Source organism: Spermophilus citellus, assembly GCF_964194105.1.
Source record: "Spermophilus citellus genome assembly, chromosome: 1".
NCBI lineage: Eukaryota > Metazoa > Chordata > Mammalia > Rodentia > Sciuridae > Spermophilus > Spermophilus citellus.
The window spans coordinates 184,919,505-184,940,517 of NC_138182.1; the positions used below are offsets into that span (position 1 = coordinate 184,919,505).

The window sequence follows — 21,013 nt, forward strand, 5'->3', positions numbered from 1 at the left end:
TTGGAACAAGGTGATGAATATTCAGGGTCAATTATATTTTGTCAACTTTTATAAATATTTATTTCCATAATAAAAATAAATAAAATACGCACATGCTGATGCATTCATTCAAATGGAAAATCAGCAAATCAAATTTCTAAATGTGCTTAATAACAAATTCCCAGCACCAAACAATATAAAGATATTATAATTCCTAGTATCTACCAAATTTTATGGTATACTTACGTTTATGTAACAATAAGAATAAAAACTAAAAAAAGGGTCAAATTTAAATATTCTCTTGACAAGAGCCAAAGCACTATATAAAACAGGTATATAAGCATATCCCAAAAGAGACTCTTTCATTCATCCCTTTAACAAAAATCTGAGCTACAATGAAAAACTATGCAATATAGGCAATATTTGTTTTACTAAAATATTTTCAGGAACAATATAAAAGAAGGTCATAGTTTTTACCATCATAATCTCTGCATCGCCTCTTTGGTGGTGGGTTTCGACCAAAAGAATTGGAAGAGCTATGATTGTTATAGTAATTAGACCAACTCTCAGTTGTGTTTTCAGAATGGTGAGCAGGTGCAATCACAGTAACAGTGCTGGGAATAGATTGTGCCCCAGAGGAATACTGCTCAGAAGAGTTTGGAGGTGGTGCAGACACAGGCACATAAGAACTCTCCAGGTCATTCCTTTCACTCTTAAACTTTGATCTTTCCCTGTGTTCTGCTTTAGAGACAAAATAAAAACAAGAAACAAAGAAATCACACATTTTACGTTCCTGAATTTGTTTATTTTCTCACAGAAAGGAAAGATGAGAACTTACAAAGCTATCTGTATTCCAAAATGCCCTTGTTATTAATTTATCCTAAAAGCTAGATCAACTTATTTTCTTACAGAATAAGCAAGATGAGAACACTGGAGTAAACTTACTAAGCTATCTTTCTATATTCCAAACTGCTCTTGTTAATTTATTCTAAAAGCTGGAACATGAATAATGTGACATGTCTGATCAATAACTTGTAAAACATCATCTTTTATAATAATATCAACATCAACAACAATACGAAAAAGGGTCAGCTTCTACTGATATTTAATAGGAATATTATTCAAGTTAGGAGACCAGTGATAAGGATCTTTTCAATTTTATAAACTTTAGGCAATTGATATAAATCAATTATATTCGCAAAAAACAACAAAAACCAAAGGCAGGCAACCCTCTTCCTCAAGTAATAGCTTTGTTGATGAAAGGACATTTTAAAAATTACACAAAATTACTTAAGTCTAGACATGTACTTTGATATCTTAAAAATAAATTCATTGCCTACGATTCCAACCCAATAGAACCCTATCTTTCTAACAAAAATCAATATTCAGTTTTTTGAGGTAATTCTCGTTTTTATATTGTTTAGGCATACTGAAGGTACATCTGGCTTTAAGGGACTCTCATATACCCCCATGACGTAAACAATAAAACTTTTAGGGGGATACCTCCTGTCTACTCACCAACATTCCTATTTGGATCCCGGTCTTTGCTGCGCCCCCTACTTCGGCTTCTACTTCGACTCAGGCCTCGGCTCTTACTCCGGCTCTTACTCCTGCCTCTTCTCCAGTCATACTTCTCACGGTATAATTCATTCCGTTCATAGTACCGGTCATAGTCCCTCCACTTGCCATCTTCTCTTTTTTTCTCACGTGTCCTATAATACACAGATATAAAAGCCATATAAAGGCTATAAAAGTGAAGTCTGCCAACAAAAACAGAATATGAAATACTCTCAAGTCATCCAAACTCATAACGTTTGTGTTTTTATAGGAAAGTGTAAGACGATATCACATAATTCTTCTAATCTATCATATAAGAAGAAAAAAACATTCCCACCACAAGTCCAATGGGTGGGGTGAAATGAAAAAAAAAAAAAGAGAAGAACCCAAAATATAGAAAGAAGGGGGGGGAGCAATTTAGAAATGAAATAGAAACAAGGCTCAAAAACAAGTTTTCCTAAATAAAGACCAGTATTTTGAAGATAAGTTCCTGATTCCACACGCAAACGACTACCTGTAATATAAAACTGATATGTATAATTTTAATACTGAGCACCCCTGACCAAATGGAACATTTCTTTATTACTCTCTAAGGAGACTGCTTCCACCCCACTGAGCTCTTGGGGAAAGAACATAATAATGATTGTTTATAAAAGAAATGGAAAGTAAGACAAAGACAAAAAACAGAAAGAGAAATAACATTCTTCCGTTTAATGTATTTAGAGAGAGGAGTTAGTACATTTAAAACTCCTTTTAACGCCTTACAAAGCAACTAAAAAAATATCAATCTGTTCCTAATTAAAAACAAACAAACCTTCGTTCACTAGATTCTGAACGAGTCTTCTGGGGACTAGGATATTTCTTTTTTCTGCCATCTCGCTCTTCCTCTGCTGGTTCCTGAAAAACCTATATAAAAACATTCATTAAAAATGAGAACAGTTCTTCTATAAAATTACAAAACAAAGTCACTTGATGATCTTTCTAGCACAAGAGGGGACAAATATACATATTGAAATACTGAGGGGATTCCAACATGGCGGCGGGCGCAGAAAGATCAAGTCCCTGACCTCTTCAGCTGTGCAGGCATAGGGAGTCGTAAACAACCTAAATCTGTTTACTCAGGATCACTAGGCAATGCTGAGCTGACGTAGATCTGGGGCGAACAGTCTGGGCCTCTCAGAACACACACTGAGCCCGGATCGGCTGAATTCAAGCTCCCGTTCGCCTGCTTCCCACAGACAAACAGCTGTGACTCAGCACTAATCCATCCTGCTGAAACAACTGGTCAGCCCTTCTCATCCTATGGAGGTAAATGCCTACCGAGCCTTCATAGGTAGTGGCCACAGGTTTGAAACGGGTCTTGGGAAAGACAGTAAGGACGCACCCGTTGCTTTGGTCGCCCGGCAAAGGGAAACGAACTGTCGCCATTTGCAAGAGATACCACCATGGCAGAGAACTGACATCATCAGACTGCGGCGGAGGAGATAACTTCATTGAAACCTGCGGCTACAGGTGTGTAATTCCCTAGCCTTCCCTCTCCACACATCAGGGAAACCTTAAGGGCCCCTCCCAGCTCTCCCGTGAGCACGATAGCCAGACCGAGGGAATCAGAGGTGGCGCGGGACCCACGGCGCGGAACTACCGCTCCCACCAGTGCTGACAGCTGAGGTCTCTTGCACCAGCTACCGGGGACGTGGCTACCGGAGGGCAAGTAAAATTCGCTGAGGATTCTCAGTCCCAAGCTCTACAAACTTAGGGTCTGAGGGAATGGCAAACTGGGAGAGTATGCCCAGTCGTTCATGGAAACAGGGCTCCGGGAGCAGCAGACCTGGCGTGTAGCCAGTATTGTGGTGAGCGGCACCCGTGAGAGGGGCCTGGCTAGAGGAAAAGTGGGAAGTGACTAGACACAAGAGGAGGCCCTAGGCACTCAGGATTGGAGACTCGCCCAGTCTGGGAGGAGGAGCTGCTGCACAGTGATTGGTTCCCGCATATTGACAGGAGAAACTTGGCCTGGTGGGCACAGCGCCACCTACTGGAAGAGAAGTTAATCAAACTCTAAGACTGTATTTATTAGTTTTTTTTTCTTTTATCTTTTTTTTTTTGATTTGGGTTTTTCTTTCATTTTCATTTTTCTTTCTTGTTGTTTTCTTAAATTTTTATTTACAATTTTTTTAAAATTTTTTTTCTTCTAATTTTAATTTTAATTTTTTTTATTATTTTAAAATTTTTTTTTTCTTTTTTTATTTCCTATTCTTTTTCTTCTTTTGTCTTTTCATTTCTTTTCAATTATCTTATCCCCCCTTCCTTGAATTCTACCTGCTTACTCTCATTCTCTTTAGTGACTTCTTCCCTTCCCTTCTAATACCTTTCCTCCCAAGCATCTAATAAATTTATAGGAGTAAACAGTAACTCATCAGTCAAACAGAACAAGAAGTAACATGAGCAGCTTTAAAAAGCAAGGAAGAAAAGGAGTACAAACAATGCAGGACAGCCTAAATATTCAGGAGGACCTAGAGTCATCAGAAAAATGGTCATATAAAGAACTCAAAGAACACCTTAGACAGATGGAATGGAACCTTAAAGAGGATACAAGACAGCAAATTCAAGCAGCGAAAGAACACACTGAGAATGAATTACATAAACAGATAAAAGAAGAAGTTAAGCATCTTTATCAGGAGATACAGATTATAAAAAATAATCAAACAACAATTCTAGAAATGAAGGAAACGATAAACCAAATTAAAAACTCAATTGAGAGTACCACTAACAGAGTGGAGCAAGTAGAAGCCAGAACGTCAGATAATGAAGACAAAATATATCATCTTGAAAACAGTCTAGCCAACTCAGAAAAGCTGGTAAAAAAAATCACGAGAAAAACATCCAAGAGTTATGGGATAACATAAAAAAACCAAACATACGAGTCATCGGGATAGAAGAAGGTACAGAGATTCAAACCAAGGGAATGAGTAACCTGCTGAATGAAATAATTACAGAAAACTTTCCAGAAATAAAAAAGGAAACAGATATACAAATTGAAGATGCATACAGGACACCGAGCACACAAAATCACAGTAGACCAACGCCAAGACACATTGTTATGAAGATATCCAATATACAGAACAAAGAGAAAATATTAAAAGCTACAAGAGAAAGGAGACAGATTACATTCAGGGGTAAACCAATAAGGTTAACAACGGATTTTTCATCACAGACACTGAAAGCAAGAAGGTCATGGAACAATGTATTTCAAACACTGAAAGACAATGGATGCCAACCAAGAATTCTGTATCCAGCAAAATTAAGCTTCAGGTATGACAACGAAATAAAGATCTTTCATGATAAACAAAAGTTAAAAGAATTTGCAGCCAGAAAACCAGCATTGCAAATCATTTTGAGCAAAACACTACACGAGGAAGAAATGAAAAACAATAACCAAAACCATCAGTGGGAAGTGCCTCAGTAAAGACAGAGGGGCGAGGGGAAAGATAATCACGGAGAAACAAACTAAATTTTTTAAAAAAAGGATAAATAATCAAACATGGATGGAAGTACAAACCATATATCAATACTAACTCTGAATGTTAATGCCTTAAACTCTCCAATAAAGCGACATAGGCTGGTATCATGGATTAAAAAAACAAATCCAACAATATGCTGCCTCCAAGAGACACATCTGATTGGAAAAGACATACACAGGCTGAAGGTGAAAGGATGGGAAAAAATATACCACGCACACGGTCCTCGTAAGCAAGCAGGGGTGGCCATCCTCATATCGAATAAAATCGACTTCAAGACTAAGTTAATCAAAAGGGATAAAGAAGGACATTATATACTGTTAAAAGGAACCATTCACCAACAAGACATAACAATTATCAATATTTATGCACCAAATAATGGTGCTGCGACATTCATAAAACAAATTCTCCTCAAGTTCAAGAATCAAATAGACCACAACACAATAATTATGGGTGACTTCAACACACCTCTCTCACCATTGGACAGATCCTCCAAACAAAAGTTGAATAAAGAAACTATAGAACTCAATATCACAATCAATAACCTAGACTTAACTGACATATATAGAATATATCAACCATCATCAAATGGATATACTTTTTTCTCAGTAGCACATGGATCCTTCTCAAAAATAGACCATATATTATGCCATAGGGCAACCCTCAGTAAATATAAAGGGGTGGATATAATACCATGCATTTTATCTGATCATAATGGAATGAAACTGGAAATCAATGATAAAAGAAGGAAGGAAAAATCCTACATCACATGGAAAATGAACAATATGTTACTGAATGATCAATGGGTTACAGAAGACATAAAGGAGGAAATCAAAACATTCTTAGAGATAAATGAAAATACAGACACAACATATCGGAATCTATGGGACACAATGAAAGCAGTTTTAAGAGGAAAATTCATCGCCTGGTGGTCATTCCTCAAAAAAAGAAAAAACCAACAAATAAATGAGCTCACACTTCATCTCAAAGCCCTAGAAAAGGAAGAGCAAAACAACAGCAAATGTAGCAGAAGGCAAGAAATAATTAAAATCAGAGTGGAAATCAATGAAATTGAAACAAAAGAAACTATTGAAAAAATTAACAAAACTAAAAGTTGGTTCTTCGAAAAAATAAATAAGATCGACAGACCTTTAGCCATGCTAACGAAGAGAAGAAGAGAGAGAACTCAAATTACTAACATACGGGATGAAAAAGGCAATATCAAAACAGATGCTACAGAAATACAGAAGACAATTAGAAATTATTTTGAAAACCTATATTCCAATAAAATAGAAGATAGTGAAGACATCGATAAATTTCTTAAGTCATATGATATGATTTGCCCAGACTGAGTCAGGAGGATACACACAATTTGAACAGACCAATATCCATGGATGAAATTGAAGAAGCCATCAAAAGACTACCAACCAAGAAAAGCCCAGGACCGGATGGGTATACAGCGGAGTTTTACAAAACCTTTAAAGAAGAATTAATACCAATACTTTTGAAGTTATTTCAGGAAATAGAAAAAGAGAGAGCTCTTCCAAATTCATTCTATGAGGCCAACATCACCCTGATTCCGAAACCAGACAAAGACACCTCAAAGAAAGAAAACTACAGACCAATATCTCTAATGAACCTAGATGCAAAAATCCTCAATAAAATTCTGGCGAATCGAATACAAAAACACATCAAAAAAATTGTGCACCATGATCAAGTAGGATTCATCCCTGGGATGCAAGGATGGTTCAATATACGGAAATCAATAAATGTTATTCACCACATCAATAGACTTAAAGATAAGAACCATATGATCATCTTGATAGATGCAGAGAAAGCATTCAACAAAGTACAGCATCCCTTTATGTTCAAAACATTAGAAAAACTAGGGATAACAGGAACTTACCTTGACATTGTAAAAGCTATCTATGCTAAGCCTCAGGCTAGCATCATTCTGAATGGACAAAAGTTAAAGGCATTCCCTCTAAAATCTGGAACAAGACAGGGATGCCCTCTATCACCACTTCTATTCAATATAGTTCTCGAAACACTGGCCAGAGCAATTAGACGAAAGAAATTAAAGGCATAAAAATAGGAAAAGAAGAACTTAAATTATCACTATTTGCAGATGACATGATTCTATACCTAGAAGACCCAAAAGGGTCTACAAAGAAACTACTAGAACTAATAAATGAATTCAGCAAAGTGGCAGGATGTAAAATCAACACGCATAAATCAAAGGCATTTCTGTACATCAGCGACAAAACTTCTGAAACGGAAATGAGGAAAAACACTCCATTCACAATATCCTCAAAAAAAATAAAACACTTGGGAATCAACCTAACAAAAGAGGTGAAAGATTTATACAATGAAAACTACAGAACCCTAAAGAGAGAAGTAGAAGAAGATCTTAGAAGATGGAAAAATATACCCTGTTCATGGATAGGCAGAACTAACATTATCAAAATGGCGATATTACCAAAAGTTCTCTATAGGTTTAATGCAATGCCAATCAAAATCCCAACGGCATTTCTTGTAGAAATAGATAAAGCAATCATGAAATTCATATGGAAAAATAAAAGACCCAGAATAGCAAAAGCAATTCTAAACAGGAAGTGTGAATCAGGCGGTATAGCGATACCAGATTTCAAACTATATTACAGAGCAATAGTGACAAAAACAGCATGGTACTGGTACCAAAACAGGCGGGTAGACCAATGGTATAGAATAGAGGACACAGAGACTAATCCACAAAGTTACAACTATCTTATATTTGATAAAGGGGCTAAAAGCATGCAATGGAGGAAGGATAGCATCTTCAACAAATGGTATTGGGAAAACTGGAAATCCATATGCAACAAAATGAAACTGAATCCCTTTCTCTCACCATGCACAAAAGTTAACTCAAAATGGATCAAGGAGCTTGATATCAAATCAGAGACTCTGCGTCTGATAGAAGAAAAAGTTGGCTCCGATCTACAGATTGTGGGGTCGGGCTCCAAATTCCTTAATAGGACACCCATAGCACAAGAGTTAATAACAAGAATCAACAAATGGGACTTTCTTAAACTAAAAAGTTTTTTCTCAGCAAGAGAAACAATAAGAGAGGTAAATAGGGAGACTACATCCTGGGAACAAATTTTTACTCCTCACACTTCAGATAGAGCCCTAATATCCAGAGTATACAAAGAACTCAAAAAATTAGACAATAAGAAAACAAACAACCCAATCAACAAATGGGCCAAGGACCTGAACAGACACTTCTCAGAGGAGGATATACAATCAATCAACAAGTACATGAAAAAATGCTCACCATCTCTAGCAGTCAGAGAAATGCAAATCAAAACCACCCTAAGATACCATCTCACTCCAGTAAGATTGGCAGCCACTATGAAGTCAAACAACAACAAGTGCTGGCGAGGATGTGGAGAAAAGGGTACACTTGTACATTGCTGGTGGGACTGCAAATTGGTGCGGCCAATTTGGAAAGCAGTTTGGAGATTCCTGGGAAAGCTGGGAATGGAACCACCATTTGACCCTGCTATTGCCCTTCTCGGACTATTCCCTGAAGACCTTAAAAGAGCATGCTGCAGTGATACTGCCGCATCGATGTTCATAGTAACACAATTCACAATTGCTAGACTGTGGAACCAACCCAGATGCCCTTCAATAGATGAATGGATAAAAAAAAAATGTGGCATCTATACACAATGGAGTACTATGCAGCAATAAAAAATGACAAAATCATAGAATTTGCAGGGAAATGGATGGCACTAGAGCAGATTATGCTTAGTGAAGCTAGCCAATCCCTAAAAACCAAATACCAAATGTCTTCTTTGATATAATGAGAGCAACTAAGAACAGAGCAGGGAGGAAGAGCAGGAAGAAAAGATTAACATTAAACAGAGACATGAGATGGGAGGGAAAGGGAGAGAAAAGGGAAATTGCATGGAAATGAAGGGAGACCCTCATTGCTATACAAAATTACATATAAGAGGTTGTGAGGGGAATGGGAAAATAAACAAGGAGAGAAATGAATTACAGTAGATGGGGTAGAGAGAGAAGATGGGAGGGGAGGGGGGATAGTAGGGGATAGGAAACGTAGAGAATACAACAATTACTAATAGGGCATTATGTAAAATTGTGGATGTGTAACCGACGTGATTCTGCAATCTGCATTTGGGGTAAAATTGGGGGTTCATAACCCACTTCAATCTAATGTATGAAATATGATATGTCAAGAGCTTTGTAATGTTGTGAACAACCAATAAAAAAAATAAAATTAAAAAAAAAAAGAAACTAAAAAAAAAAAAAAAAGAAATACTGAATCAAAACATTTTCAGGGACTGGGTTGTAGCTTAGTGGTAGATCACTTGCCTTGCATGCGTGAGGCACTGGATTCAAATCTAAGCACCACATAAAAAACAAGTAAATAAAGATATTGTGACCATCTACAACTAAAAAATATTTTTTAAAAATTCCAAAAGAGTTAGGCAATAGTAAAAGACACTCAGATTACTTTAAGAAGCACTTTATTAATTGTTAAGAGATGAAATGGTAATAAAGGATGAAAACAAGCAACTCATTCTTCTTTGTTTTTGTTTTTGTTAACACAATGCCTTTATTTTTTATTTTATTTTTTTTAAAGAGAGAGAGAAAGAGAATTTTAATATTTATTTTTTAGTTTTCGGAGGACACAACATCTTTGTTTGTATGTGGTGCTGAGGATTGAACCCAGGCCGCACGCTTCCCAGGCGAGCGGGCTACAGCTTGAGCCACATCCCCAGCCCCAAGCAACTCATTCTTTAAACTGAAATAGAAATAGTAAATCACTAAGCACCATAAAGTAAAATGGTTTTTATATTCCTAATTATAAAATATATTCACACATAGAGAGGACTTTAGATTTATTTAATAGAAAAGGTTTCAGAAACAGTTAATTTCATGAATGCTATAAAAAGAAGTTATTGGGCTAGGGATATAGCTCAGTTTGTAGAATGCTTGCCTTGCATGCACAAGGCCTTGGGTTCAATTCTCAGCACCACACACACAGACACACACACACACACACACACACACACACACAAAACTACACTATTTCAAGTAAATTATAGAAAAGTGGTTTTGGAAAATAATGGAAATGTTAAAGCTTTATTTAGGCTTTATTTATTTTGTTACTTATTTTTACAGTACTAGAGATAGAATCCAGGGGCACTATACTGAGCTACATTTCCAGCCCTTTTTACTTTTCAAGAAAGGGTCTTGCTAAATTTTCCTGGCTGGATTCAAACTTGCAATCCTCTTGCCTCAGCCTCCTGAGTTGCTAGGATTAGCGGGTATGTGCCATCAAGCCCAGTTTAAGGCTTCTTTTAAAGCCTAACAATCAAGAGGGACCAGAAATAAAAAGAGAACAATTGGGCATGGTGGAACACACCTGTAATCTCAGAACTCAGAAGGCTGAGGCAGAAGGACCACAAGTTCAAAGCCAGCCTCAGCAATTTATCAAAGGCCTTCAACAACTTAGCAAGACCTGTCTCAAATTTTTTTTAAAAAATAAAATATATGAATAAATGACTGGGGATAATACCTCCTTGGTAAAGTACCCCTAGGTTCAATCCCTAGTACCAAAGGAAAAAGAGAACCAGTCATCTTATTATCTTTAAACAAGTTGCTCTCAAACCACAAACATAGCCTTCACTTGAGAAAGGTGACATAAAGTCATCTGCAAGAACTAAACATCTAATGCAGAAGCTTACTTATAAACAAATCTCAAAGTGAGTGAACAGACCAGGAGATGACAATTTAATTCACACAACTAAAATACAGCCACAATGGCAATGATGTGGCACCAGCAAAACTATATAATCACTACACTGTATTTAAAAATCATTCTCTCTACAATTTAAACATAGAGGATGTGTTACTCCATTGGAATACAATCAGCTAAACCCAGACAGTAAATAAACTCCACAGGACAAATGACTGAGTTTCTCTAAAACACAATTAAGAAAAAACAAGGGGTGAAGAAAGGAAAAAATGTGGTCTGCTTCATAAATCATGGCATATATCATTTGTTGTTTTTTTCAGCATCAGGAAGAATTGTACCAATGATCCAATTCTTTCACCTGGTTCCTCCTGTGATCAATAGTATAATTATAAAATACCTAATGGTACAACGCAGCTGAGGACCAGGGAAGACAATTAAGATGGACAGTCCATAAATTTGTTTCATACCCTGCTTACAGTAACTGCATCCACAGACCAGAAAAAGAGATAATTAGCCAAAGATACATGCTGCTTCAAACATTCCCGCTTGACATTAGCTAACAGAATTACATTAAACTATTTTATTTATGCACTAATATATGATTTCTTACATAAATAATAGTTCACATAACAGTTGAATTTATTTAAACATCAATTTATTTTTAAGCAATTCTTGTTTCTAAAATTTAAGTTAAATTTTAGAATTTAATGCAATTTAAATTAAATTTCATAAACAAGAAATGCCATCAAGTATTAGATGGAGTAGCTCTATATAGAAGATGATATTCATTTTTCACAATTTTCAAAATTAAGATTTATTGGACTGGGAATGTGACTCAGTTGTAGGATACTTACCTGGTATGCATGAGGTTGTGAGTTAGATTTCCAGAACCGACAAAAAATTAAAAACCAGGATTTACTTCAAAAATACAAATAAAGACTGGGAGTAATGGTGCATGCCTACAATCCCATTGACTCAGGAAGCTACAGTAGGAGGATCCTGAGTTTGAGGCCAGCCTTAGCAACTTATTGAGGTCCTCAGCAACTGAGTGAGACCCTGTCTTAAAATTAAAAAACTAAAAAGGCTTGGGGATGTGGCTCAGTAGTAAAGTACCTCTGGGTTCAATCCCTAGCACCAAAAAATAAATATATAAGTACACAAATAAAAGTGAATCTAGCCAGGCATGGTAGCACATGCCTGTAATCCCAAAGACTCAAGGGAGTGAGGTAGGAAGTAAGAGGATTGCAAGTTATAGGCCAGCCTCAGCAACTTAGTGAGACCCTCAGCAACTTAGCAAGGCCCTGTCTTAAAAAAGGACTGGGTATATAGCTCAATGGGGTAAAGGGCCACTGGGTTCCATCCCCAGTACCAATAAAAAAAAACTATTGTATGGATGTTAAATTTAATGTAATTGATAATGGAATTATATTTAAAAGAATAATATTATTCTTTTTTTTTTTGGGGGGGGGAGGTACCGGGAACTAAACTCAGGGGCACCACCAAGCCACATCCCCAGCCCTATTTTATATTTTATTTAGAGACAGGATCTCACTGAGTTGTTTAGAGCCTAAGTAGCTGCAGCTGGCTTCGAATTCAAGCTCCTCCTATCTCAGCCTCTGAGCCACTGGGATTACAGGTGTGCACCACTGTGCCCAGAAAGAACAATATTCTTATTCTAAGGAAATACATGTGTTAAAAGGTGAAGCGGGGCTCAGGCTATATGTCAGCAGCAGAGTGCTTGCCTAACATGGGTGAGGCACTGGGTTCGATCCTCAGTACCACAAATAAAATAAAGGCATTCTGTCCATCTACAAGTATAAAAAAAATAATAATAATTTTTTTAAAAAGGTGAAGGGTTATATCTATGACTCACCACCACTAACAACAACAATAAAAAGTTACAGATATAGACCTGCAGAGAGCAAACAGAGCAAATCTTCAATAAATATACCTTGCAAATGTCATATAGGAGTTTGAGTTACTATTCATGTTGATTCTTATGTCAGTTTAAAATTATTTCCAAGTAAGGAATGTCATTGGGATTTTGATCAGAATTGCATTTAACCTGTACAGTGCTTTTGGAAGTATGGTCATTTTCATCTGGAAAAATAAGAGACCCAGAATAGCTAAAGCAGTCCTTAGCAGGAAGAGTGAAGCAGGTGGCATCACTATACCAGACCTTAAACTATAATATGGAGCAACAGTAACAAAAACAGCATGATATTGGTACCAAAACAAACTGGTAGACCAATGGTACAGAGCAGAGGACACAAAGACTAACCCACAAAATTACAATTATCTTATATTAGACAAAGGTGCCAAAAACATGCATTGCAGAAAAGATAGCCTCTTCAACAAATGGTGCTGGGAAAAATGTAAATCCACATGCAACAGAATGAAATTAAACCCCTATCTCTCACCATGCACAAAACTGAACTCAAAATGGATCAAGGACTTAGGAATAAAACCAGAGACCCTGCATATAAAAGAAGAAAAAGGAGGCACTAGTCTCAATCATGTGGGATTAGGCCCCAACTTCCTTAATAAGACCCCTTTGGTGCAAAAATTAAAATCAAGAATCAATAAATGGGATGGACTCAAACTAAAAAGTTTCTTCTCAGCAAAAGAAACAATCTGTGAGGTGAATAGAAAGCCTACATCTTGGGAGCAAATCTTTACGCCTCACACAACAGATAGAGCACTAATCTCTAGGGTATATAAAGAACTCAAAAAGTCAAAAACCAAAAATATAAATAACCCAATCAATAAATGGGCCAAGGACCTGAACAGACACTACTCAGATGATTATATACAATCAATCAACAAATATATGAAAAATGTTTGGGGCTGGGGATGTAGCTCAAGTGGTAGCGCGCTCGCCTAGCGTGCGTGCGGCCCGGGTTCGATCCTCAGCACCACATATAAACGAAGATGTTGTGTCCGCCGAGAACTAAGAAAAAATAAATATTAAAAAATTCTCTCTCTCTCTCTGTCCCCCCCCACTCTCTCTCTTTAAAAAAAAAAAAAAGAAAAATGTTCATCATTGCTAGCATAAGAGAAATGCAAATCAAAACCACTCTAAGATTTCATCTTACTCCAGTCAGAATGGCAGGTATTATGAAGACAAACAACAATAACTGTTTGCAAGGATGTGGGGAAAAAGGTACACTCATATACTGCTGGTGGGACTGCAAACTGCTGCAGTCAATATGGAAAGTAGTATGGAAATTTTTTTGGAAAATTGGGAATAGAACCACCATTTGACCCAGCTATCCCTCTCCTTGAACTATACCAAAAGGACTTAAAAACAGCATATACAGAGACACAGCCACATCAATGTTTATAGCAGTACAATACACAATAGCTAAACTGTGGAACCAACCTAGATGCCCTTCAATAGATGAATGGATTAAAAATGTGACAAATATACACAATGGAATATTACTCAGCAATAAAAGAGAATAAGATCATGGCATTTGCAGGTAAATGGATCAAGTTAGAGAAGATAATGCTGAGTGAAGTTAGTCAATCCCAAATAACCAAGTTTCAAATGTTTTCTTTGATATAAGGAGGCTGATTCATAGTGGGATAGGGAGAGATGCAGCATGGGAGGAATAGACAAACTTTAGATAGGGCAGAGGGGTTGGAGGGAAGGGGGAGGGGCATGGGGTTAGAAACGATGCTGGAATGTGATGATCATTATTATCCAAAGTACATGTATGAAGACATGAATTGGTGTAAATATACTTTGTATACAACCAGAGATATGAAAAATTGTGCTCTATATGTGTAATAAGAATTGTAATGCATTCCGCTTTCACGTATAAATTAAAAAAGTGAGACAGAAGTAACTTGTAGAACTGCTTTTGTAATTCATGCAGCCTCATTAAAGAATTCACATTCTTCTCATATGCTATGTTATCTATATATGAAAGGAATTGAAATGAACTCTAAAACTTCCATCTTGGTTTAAAAAATTAGGTATCCATCTATTATCAGTCTTTATATGTCAATATTGTGAAGCCATTTTTGCTTTTCTAATATTGACAATGATGTTTATAATTGAATTAACCATTTAAAACAACTATGTGGTTTAAAAAAATGTCTTCTTTACATATATGAAAAGCTTTACCTAATGATTTCTTTCCAGGTTTCATTAATACTTTATTTTCAGCGAAACATCCATATTTGATGAAATTTTTTTTCTAGAAGTCACTCGATTTAAGATTTCTCTGAATTCCTCTCTACAAGTATGACTTTGAGCTCTAAATAAGTTCTCTGAAATTTTTTCAATTTTCAAGAAACCCTAAGTATCTGCACCATGCCCCAAACACAAAAACATCAATCAATAGATAATTACTTCTAAAAAGCTCAAATTACAACTAAGAATACTTTGAGAAGTTCCCCAAAGCAAAAGAATAATTTTACATTACCTCTTCTTTAATTTCTTCCTTTTCTTGGACTAGTGGTTTTGGTTCAGGTTTAACTGGTTCCAAAGGTGGAAGGTAGTTCTTAGTATAGAGACTTTCAAATAATTTATCCACAAAACCTGAAGTTTCTGAGAAGAAATAATATTAAAGTGTTATACAAACAAACAAAAATTAAACATTGTTAACAAGGTTTGGAAAAGAAACAATTTCATACACTGCTGATGGCACTAAAAACACAACCTAACTTAAAGCAAAGAATCCCACTTCCAGGTTTTATTTTGTTTCTTTTTCCCCAAAATATAGGGGAATGATCCCTGGGTGCTCTACCATTGAGCTCCATCCCCAGTCCTTTTTATTTTTTATTTTGAGAGTCTTACTAATTTTCCCAGGCTGGCCTTGAACTTGAGATCTGCATAACTCAGCCTCCAGAAAGCTGGGATTACAGGTGTGCAACACCACAACCAGCTCACGTCTGGATTTTTAGTCCCTCTGGCATAACTAAATGTATGCAAACCATATCCATGGAAGAATATTTCTTGGAGTATGAAACAGCAAAAGACTGGAAACAACTCCAAATTTCCAAAAGAGACTAGTAAAATAAATTGTGGGACAATCATACAATAGAATACAAAACATCTACCAAAAAAATGAGTACTGATAATACCAAGCCTCAAAGACATAAGATTTTTTTTCTTTCTTCTTTCCCTCCCCCTATACCATACAGCAATGTAGAATGCACCCAGGGCCTTGTACTCTGAGCTCTGGCCTCAAACTTTCTTATCCTCCTCCTCTTTTTTTTTTTTTTTAATTTTTTTTTAATATCTATTTTTTAGTTTTTGGCGGACACAACATCTTTGTTTGTATGTGGTGCTGAGGATGGAACCCGAGCCGCACGCATGCCAGGAGATCGCGCTACCACTTGAGCCACATCCCCAGCCCCTTATCCTCCTTCTTTAGCTTCCAAGCAGCTGGGATTACAGGTATGGGCCACCCTGCCCAGCTCATTACAATATTTTTATGTTTACCTACATAAAAAAACTCAAAGATGTAAGAACTGGCAAAATTATGTAGTATAGGTGGTATAGGGATACATGTAGAATAGTCAAGAGTATTCTCATGATATATCTTCTTTGGGGAGGAGATACTGGGGATTGATCCACAGGCATTTTACCACTGAGTTATATCCCCAGTCCTTTTTATTTTTATTTTGTGACAAGGTCTCACTAAGTTGCTGGGGCTGATCTCAAATGTGTGATCCTCCTGCCTCAGTCTTCCAAATCCCTAGAATCTTAGGGGTACACCATCACACCTGGTTTTAATATATAATCTCAATTAAAGACATAAGTCTAGAGGTGCACTATCCAATAGTTGAATATGGCAACTTCTTAACTACATGTGGCTGTTTAGATTTGGGTTTAAATTAATTAAAATTAAATTTAAAAATCAGTTTCTCAACCATATAAACCCATTTCAAACACTCAATAGCCACAAATAGCTAAAGGCTACTAAACTGGAAAATACAGATATAAATCATTATCTACAATTGCACAAAGTTCTCCTAGACAATGCCAATCTAGAAAGCTATACACAACAGTGATTTCGTCTCTGGTGGTAAATTTCTGGCTGTTTCTTCTCTTCTTTTTAAAATAAATTTTATTAGGGAGCTGGCGATTGTGGCTCAGCACTAGAGCGCTCACCTCACACGTGCAGGGCCTTGGGTTCAATCCTTATCACCACATAAAAATGAATAAATGAAATACAGGTATTGTGTCCAACTACAATTAAAAAATAAATACTTAAAAATAAATAAATTTTTATAGGGCTGGGTTTGTGACTCAGTGGTAGAGTACCTGCCTACCAATGTGAGGCACTGGGTTCGATCCTCAGCACCACATAAAAATAAATAAAGATATTGTGTCCACCTACAACTAATTAAATAAATAAATAAAATTTAGAGTTCTTCCTCATGTGTATTATTTTTAAAGGTTAAAGAATTACTAAAAACTTTTGTAGCTTTTTTTGATAAATGCTTATTTATTTTTTGCAATATATTTTTATTGGTTCTTTTTAATTATATATGTAACATGATTCTTTTTTGCATAATTATAAAAACATAGAATATAATTTGCCCTAATTCAGTCCCTAGTACTTCCTCTTTTCCCCCTTTCCCTTATTCCCTTCCCTGTACTCTACTGATCTTTTTGATATTATAGTTTTTTTAACTAGTGTCTTGTGGATACACACAATGATATATACCACATTTTCTTTACCCATTCATCTGGTGAAGATCACCTAGTTTGATTTAATAGCTTGACTATTTTTCAAAATATTTTTTTAGTTCTCAATGGACCTTTATTTTTTGTTTATTTATATGTGGTGCTGAGAATCGAACCCAGAGCCTCATACATGCTAGGCAAGCACTCTACCACTAAGCCACAATCCCAGTCCATGGCTTGACTATTGTGAATTATGCTACTATAAACATTGATGTGGCTATATCTCTACAGTATGTGGATCTTAGAACTTCTGAACATATAATAAGAAGTGGGATATAGCTGGGTCATATGGTGGTTCCATTCCTAGATATATATATATATATTTTTTTTTTTTTTTAAGAGAGAGGATTTTTTTTTAATACTTACTTTTTTAGTTTTCGGCGGACACAACATCTTTGTTTGTATGTGGTGCTGAGGTTCGAACCCGGGCTGCATGCATGCCAGGCGAGCGCGCTACCATTTGAGCCAAATCCCCAGGCCCCATTCCTAGATTTTTAAGGAATCTCCATACTGCTTTCCAGAGTGGTTGCACTAATTTGCAATCCCACCAACAATAAAAAGAACTCAAAAAACGTAATCCCCAAAAAACAAGTACCCCAATAAATAAATGTGCATAAAACTAAACAAATACTTTTTGAAAGAAATACAAATGACCAATAAATATACGAAAAAAATGTTTAAGGTGCCGGGATTGTGGCTCAGCAGTAGAGTGCTTGCCTAGCACATGTAAGGCCCTGGGTTCAATCCTCAGCACCACATAAAAATAAATAAATAAAGGTATTGTTTCCAACTACAACTAAAAAAATAAATATTAAAAAGAAAAAGAAAAAAATGTTCACTATCTCCAGCAATTAAGGAAATGCAAATCAAAACCAAGTTGAGATTTCATTCATATCAGTCAGAATGGCAATTATCAAGAATACAAATAAATGGGGCTGGGGATGTGGCTCAAGCAGTAGCGCGCTCGCCTGGCATGCGTGCGGCCCGGGTTCGATCCTCAGCACCACATACCAACAAAGATGTTGTGTCCTCCGAGAACTAAAAAAAAAAAAAAAAAATATATATTAAAAATTCTCTCTCTCTCTCTCTCTCTCTCTCTCTCTCTCTCTCTCTTTAAAAAAAAAAAAAGAATACAAATAATAGTAAGTGTTAGAGGATGTGGGGGAAAAGGTATACTCATACATTGTTTGTGTTCAAGATGAATCTTGAACTTCATTTCCAGTTTTTTTTGCAGCTTTTTATAACAGTGAGTTCTTAAATGTCTAAACATTCATTTGCCTCATACTCCAAATATCTTTACTATATTTTACTTTTTTTTTTTTTTGGCTCTACATTTCACATGAGTCATCTTCAATGTAAATTAACACATTTAAAAAAAAAAGAACACTCATCTATACTAAAGAGGAATTTCTGTATTATGTTTTCTTTTTCAAACAAAAAAAGTCTTTTTTTTTAAAGAGATAATTTTTTTAATATTTATTTTTTAGTTATCGGCGGATACAACATCTTTGTTTGTATGTGGTGCTGAGAATCGAACCCGGGCCGTACGCATGTCAGGCGAGCGCGCTACCGCTTGAGCCACATCCCCAGCCCCAAAAAAGTCTTAAAATGCTTGAAAAAAAGATGTAACCCTATGTATTAAAATGAGAAGCCATCTTATCTTCTCTTCACCAGCTGATATTTGAGTTAAAGGATATTTTCTCATCAATCTAGATCAACAGGGGCTGGGGCTGTGGCTCAGCAGTAGAGTGCTTGCCTAACATGTGGAGGCCCTGGGTTCGATCATCCGCACCACATAAAAATAAATAAAATAAAGGTATTGTGTTAAAAAAAAAAAAAACCTAGATCAACTGATAAGTGTTATCCATAGTACTACTTACCTAATAATAATACTTATCAAGCATTTATGTGCCAACCACTGTAGGTTTCAAGTCTCCACTTTTTTATATATATATATATATTTTTTAGTTGTCAATGGACCTTTATTTAATTAATTTATTTATATGTGGTGCTGAGAATCAAACCCAATGCTTCACACATGCTAGGCAAGCACTCTACCACTGAGCCACAACCCCAGCCCATCAAGTCTCTACTTTGAACAAAAGAAAAGACAAAGAAGGTGGGAAGAGAGAGAGAAACAGGAAAATAATCATGACATAGAGTGATAAGTACTCAAGGTTGAAAGAAATGACTGGGGAGCATGGAATGTTATGTATTGTATAAAGGGCAATCAGGGGAAACTGTTCAAAAACAATATTTGAAAATGGACCAGAAAGAAATAAGGGAGCAATTCATGTTTCAGTCAAGTGTAAAATAATTTCAAAGGCTCTGAACTGTTGGACAAGTTTTTCATTTTCTCTCTTTTTTTGCGGGGGGTACTGGGGATTGAATTCCGGGGCACTCAACCACTGAGCCACATCCCTAGCCCTATTTTGTATTTTATTTAGAGACAGGGTCTCACTGAGTTGCTTCGCCATTGCTGAGGCTGGCTTTGAACTTGCAATGCTCCTGCCTCAGCCTCCCGAGCCACTGGGATTACAGGCAACTTTGCCATTTTCAATAAACAGTAAACTGGTCAGTGGAACAAGTGAGGGGGAGTGGCAGAAGATGTCAGAGAGACAACAGGGGAAACCTCATGGAAACTCTGTAGATCATGGAAAGGACTTTGGTAAAAGAGAAGAGGATCACACCCATCTCTTCAAGAAGCCCCAAGTGAAAGGAACTCTAATGGAGTAGAGGAAGGAGAATGGGAGAGGGAGGGAAGACGGGAAAGAAAAAGAAGGGAATCATGAACTAAAATTGATTTCTATGCATGAATGAGTTTGTCAAGATGAACCCAACTATGTACAAATATAAGGCTCTTAAAAAAAAAAAGCCCTAGCCAAGAAAGAAAAAATACTGATGGGCTCATTGTTTAATAGTAAGATAAGCAGTTTCAATACCCTTAGACTGTTTTTTGAGTTTTGTGTTTTGGTTTTTGAGGTGCCGGGGATTAAACTCAGGGGTACTTAACCTCTGAGCCACATCTCCAGCCCTTTTTTAATACTTTATTTAGAGAGAGTCTCACTCAGTTGCTTAGGGCCTCGTTAAATTGGCTGAGGCTGGTTTTGAACTCTAAATCCTCCTGCCTCAGCTTCCCCAGTTGCTTGGATTACAGGAATGTGAAAGATGCCCAGCATAATCTTTAAACTGTTATCCCTCAACCAGGATCTGCCAAAATCTGCAAAGGTCCCAATCATGTAAAAAGCATTACAGCATTCACTGCCTTATTGAGGAAAGAGAAGAAATTCAACAAGATTTAAATTCAAAATCTTGGTGCTAGGGTTGTGGCTCAGCAGTTGAGCACTTGCGAGACCCTGGGTTTGATCCTCAGCACCACATAAAAATACGTAAGTAAAATAAAGGTATTGTGTCCAACTACAACTAAAAAATAAATATTTTTAATAAATAAATAAATAATTAATTAATTCAAAATCTTTATATAAATAC

General features: G+C 36.4%; 1 protein-coding gene across 2 annotated transcripts in view; it reads right to left on the reverse strand.

Moving 5' to 3' along the window:
• RBM27 (RNA binding motif protein 27) overlaps window positions 1-21,013 on the reverse strand; it is an 85,732-nt gene that overhangs the window by 50,887 nt on the left and 13,832 nt on the right. Inside the window, exons 3-6 of one of the 2 annotated variants that reach the window (XM_081291438.1) lie at window positions 15,252-15,376; window positions 2,351-2,442; window positions 1,498-1,691; window positions 457-717 (exon numbers count right to left, since the gene is read on the reverse strand). In XM_081291438.1, the coding sequence (XP_081147564.1) occupies window positions 457-717; window positions 1,498-1,691; window positions 2,351-2,442; window positions 15,252-15,376 (672 nt within the window). Of the gene's footprint in view, window positions 1-456; window positions 721-1,497; window positions 1,692-2,350; window positions 2,443-15,251; window positions 15,377-21,013 lie in introns of both variants that reach the window. The other variant, XM_081291437.1, reaches the window with a different exon arrangement.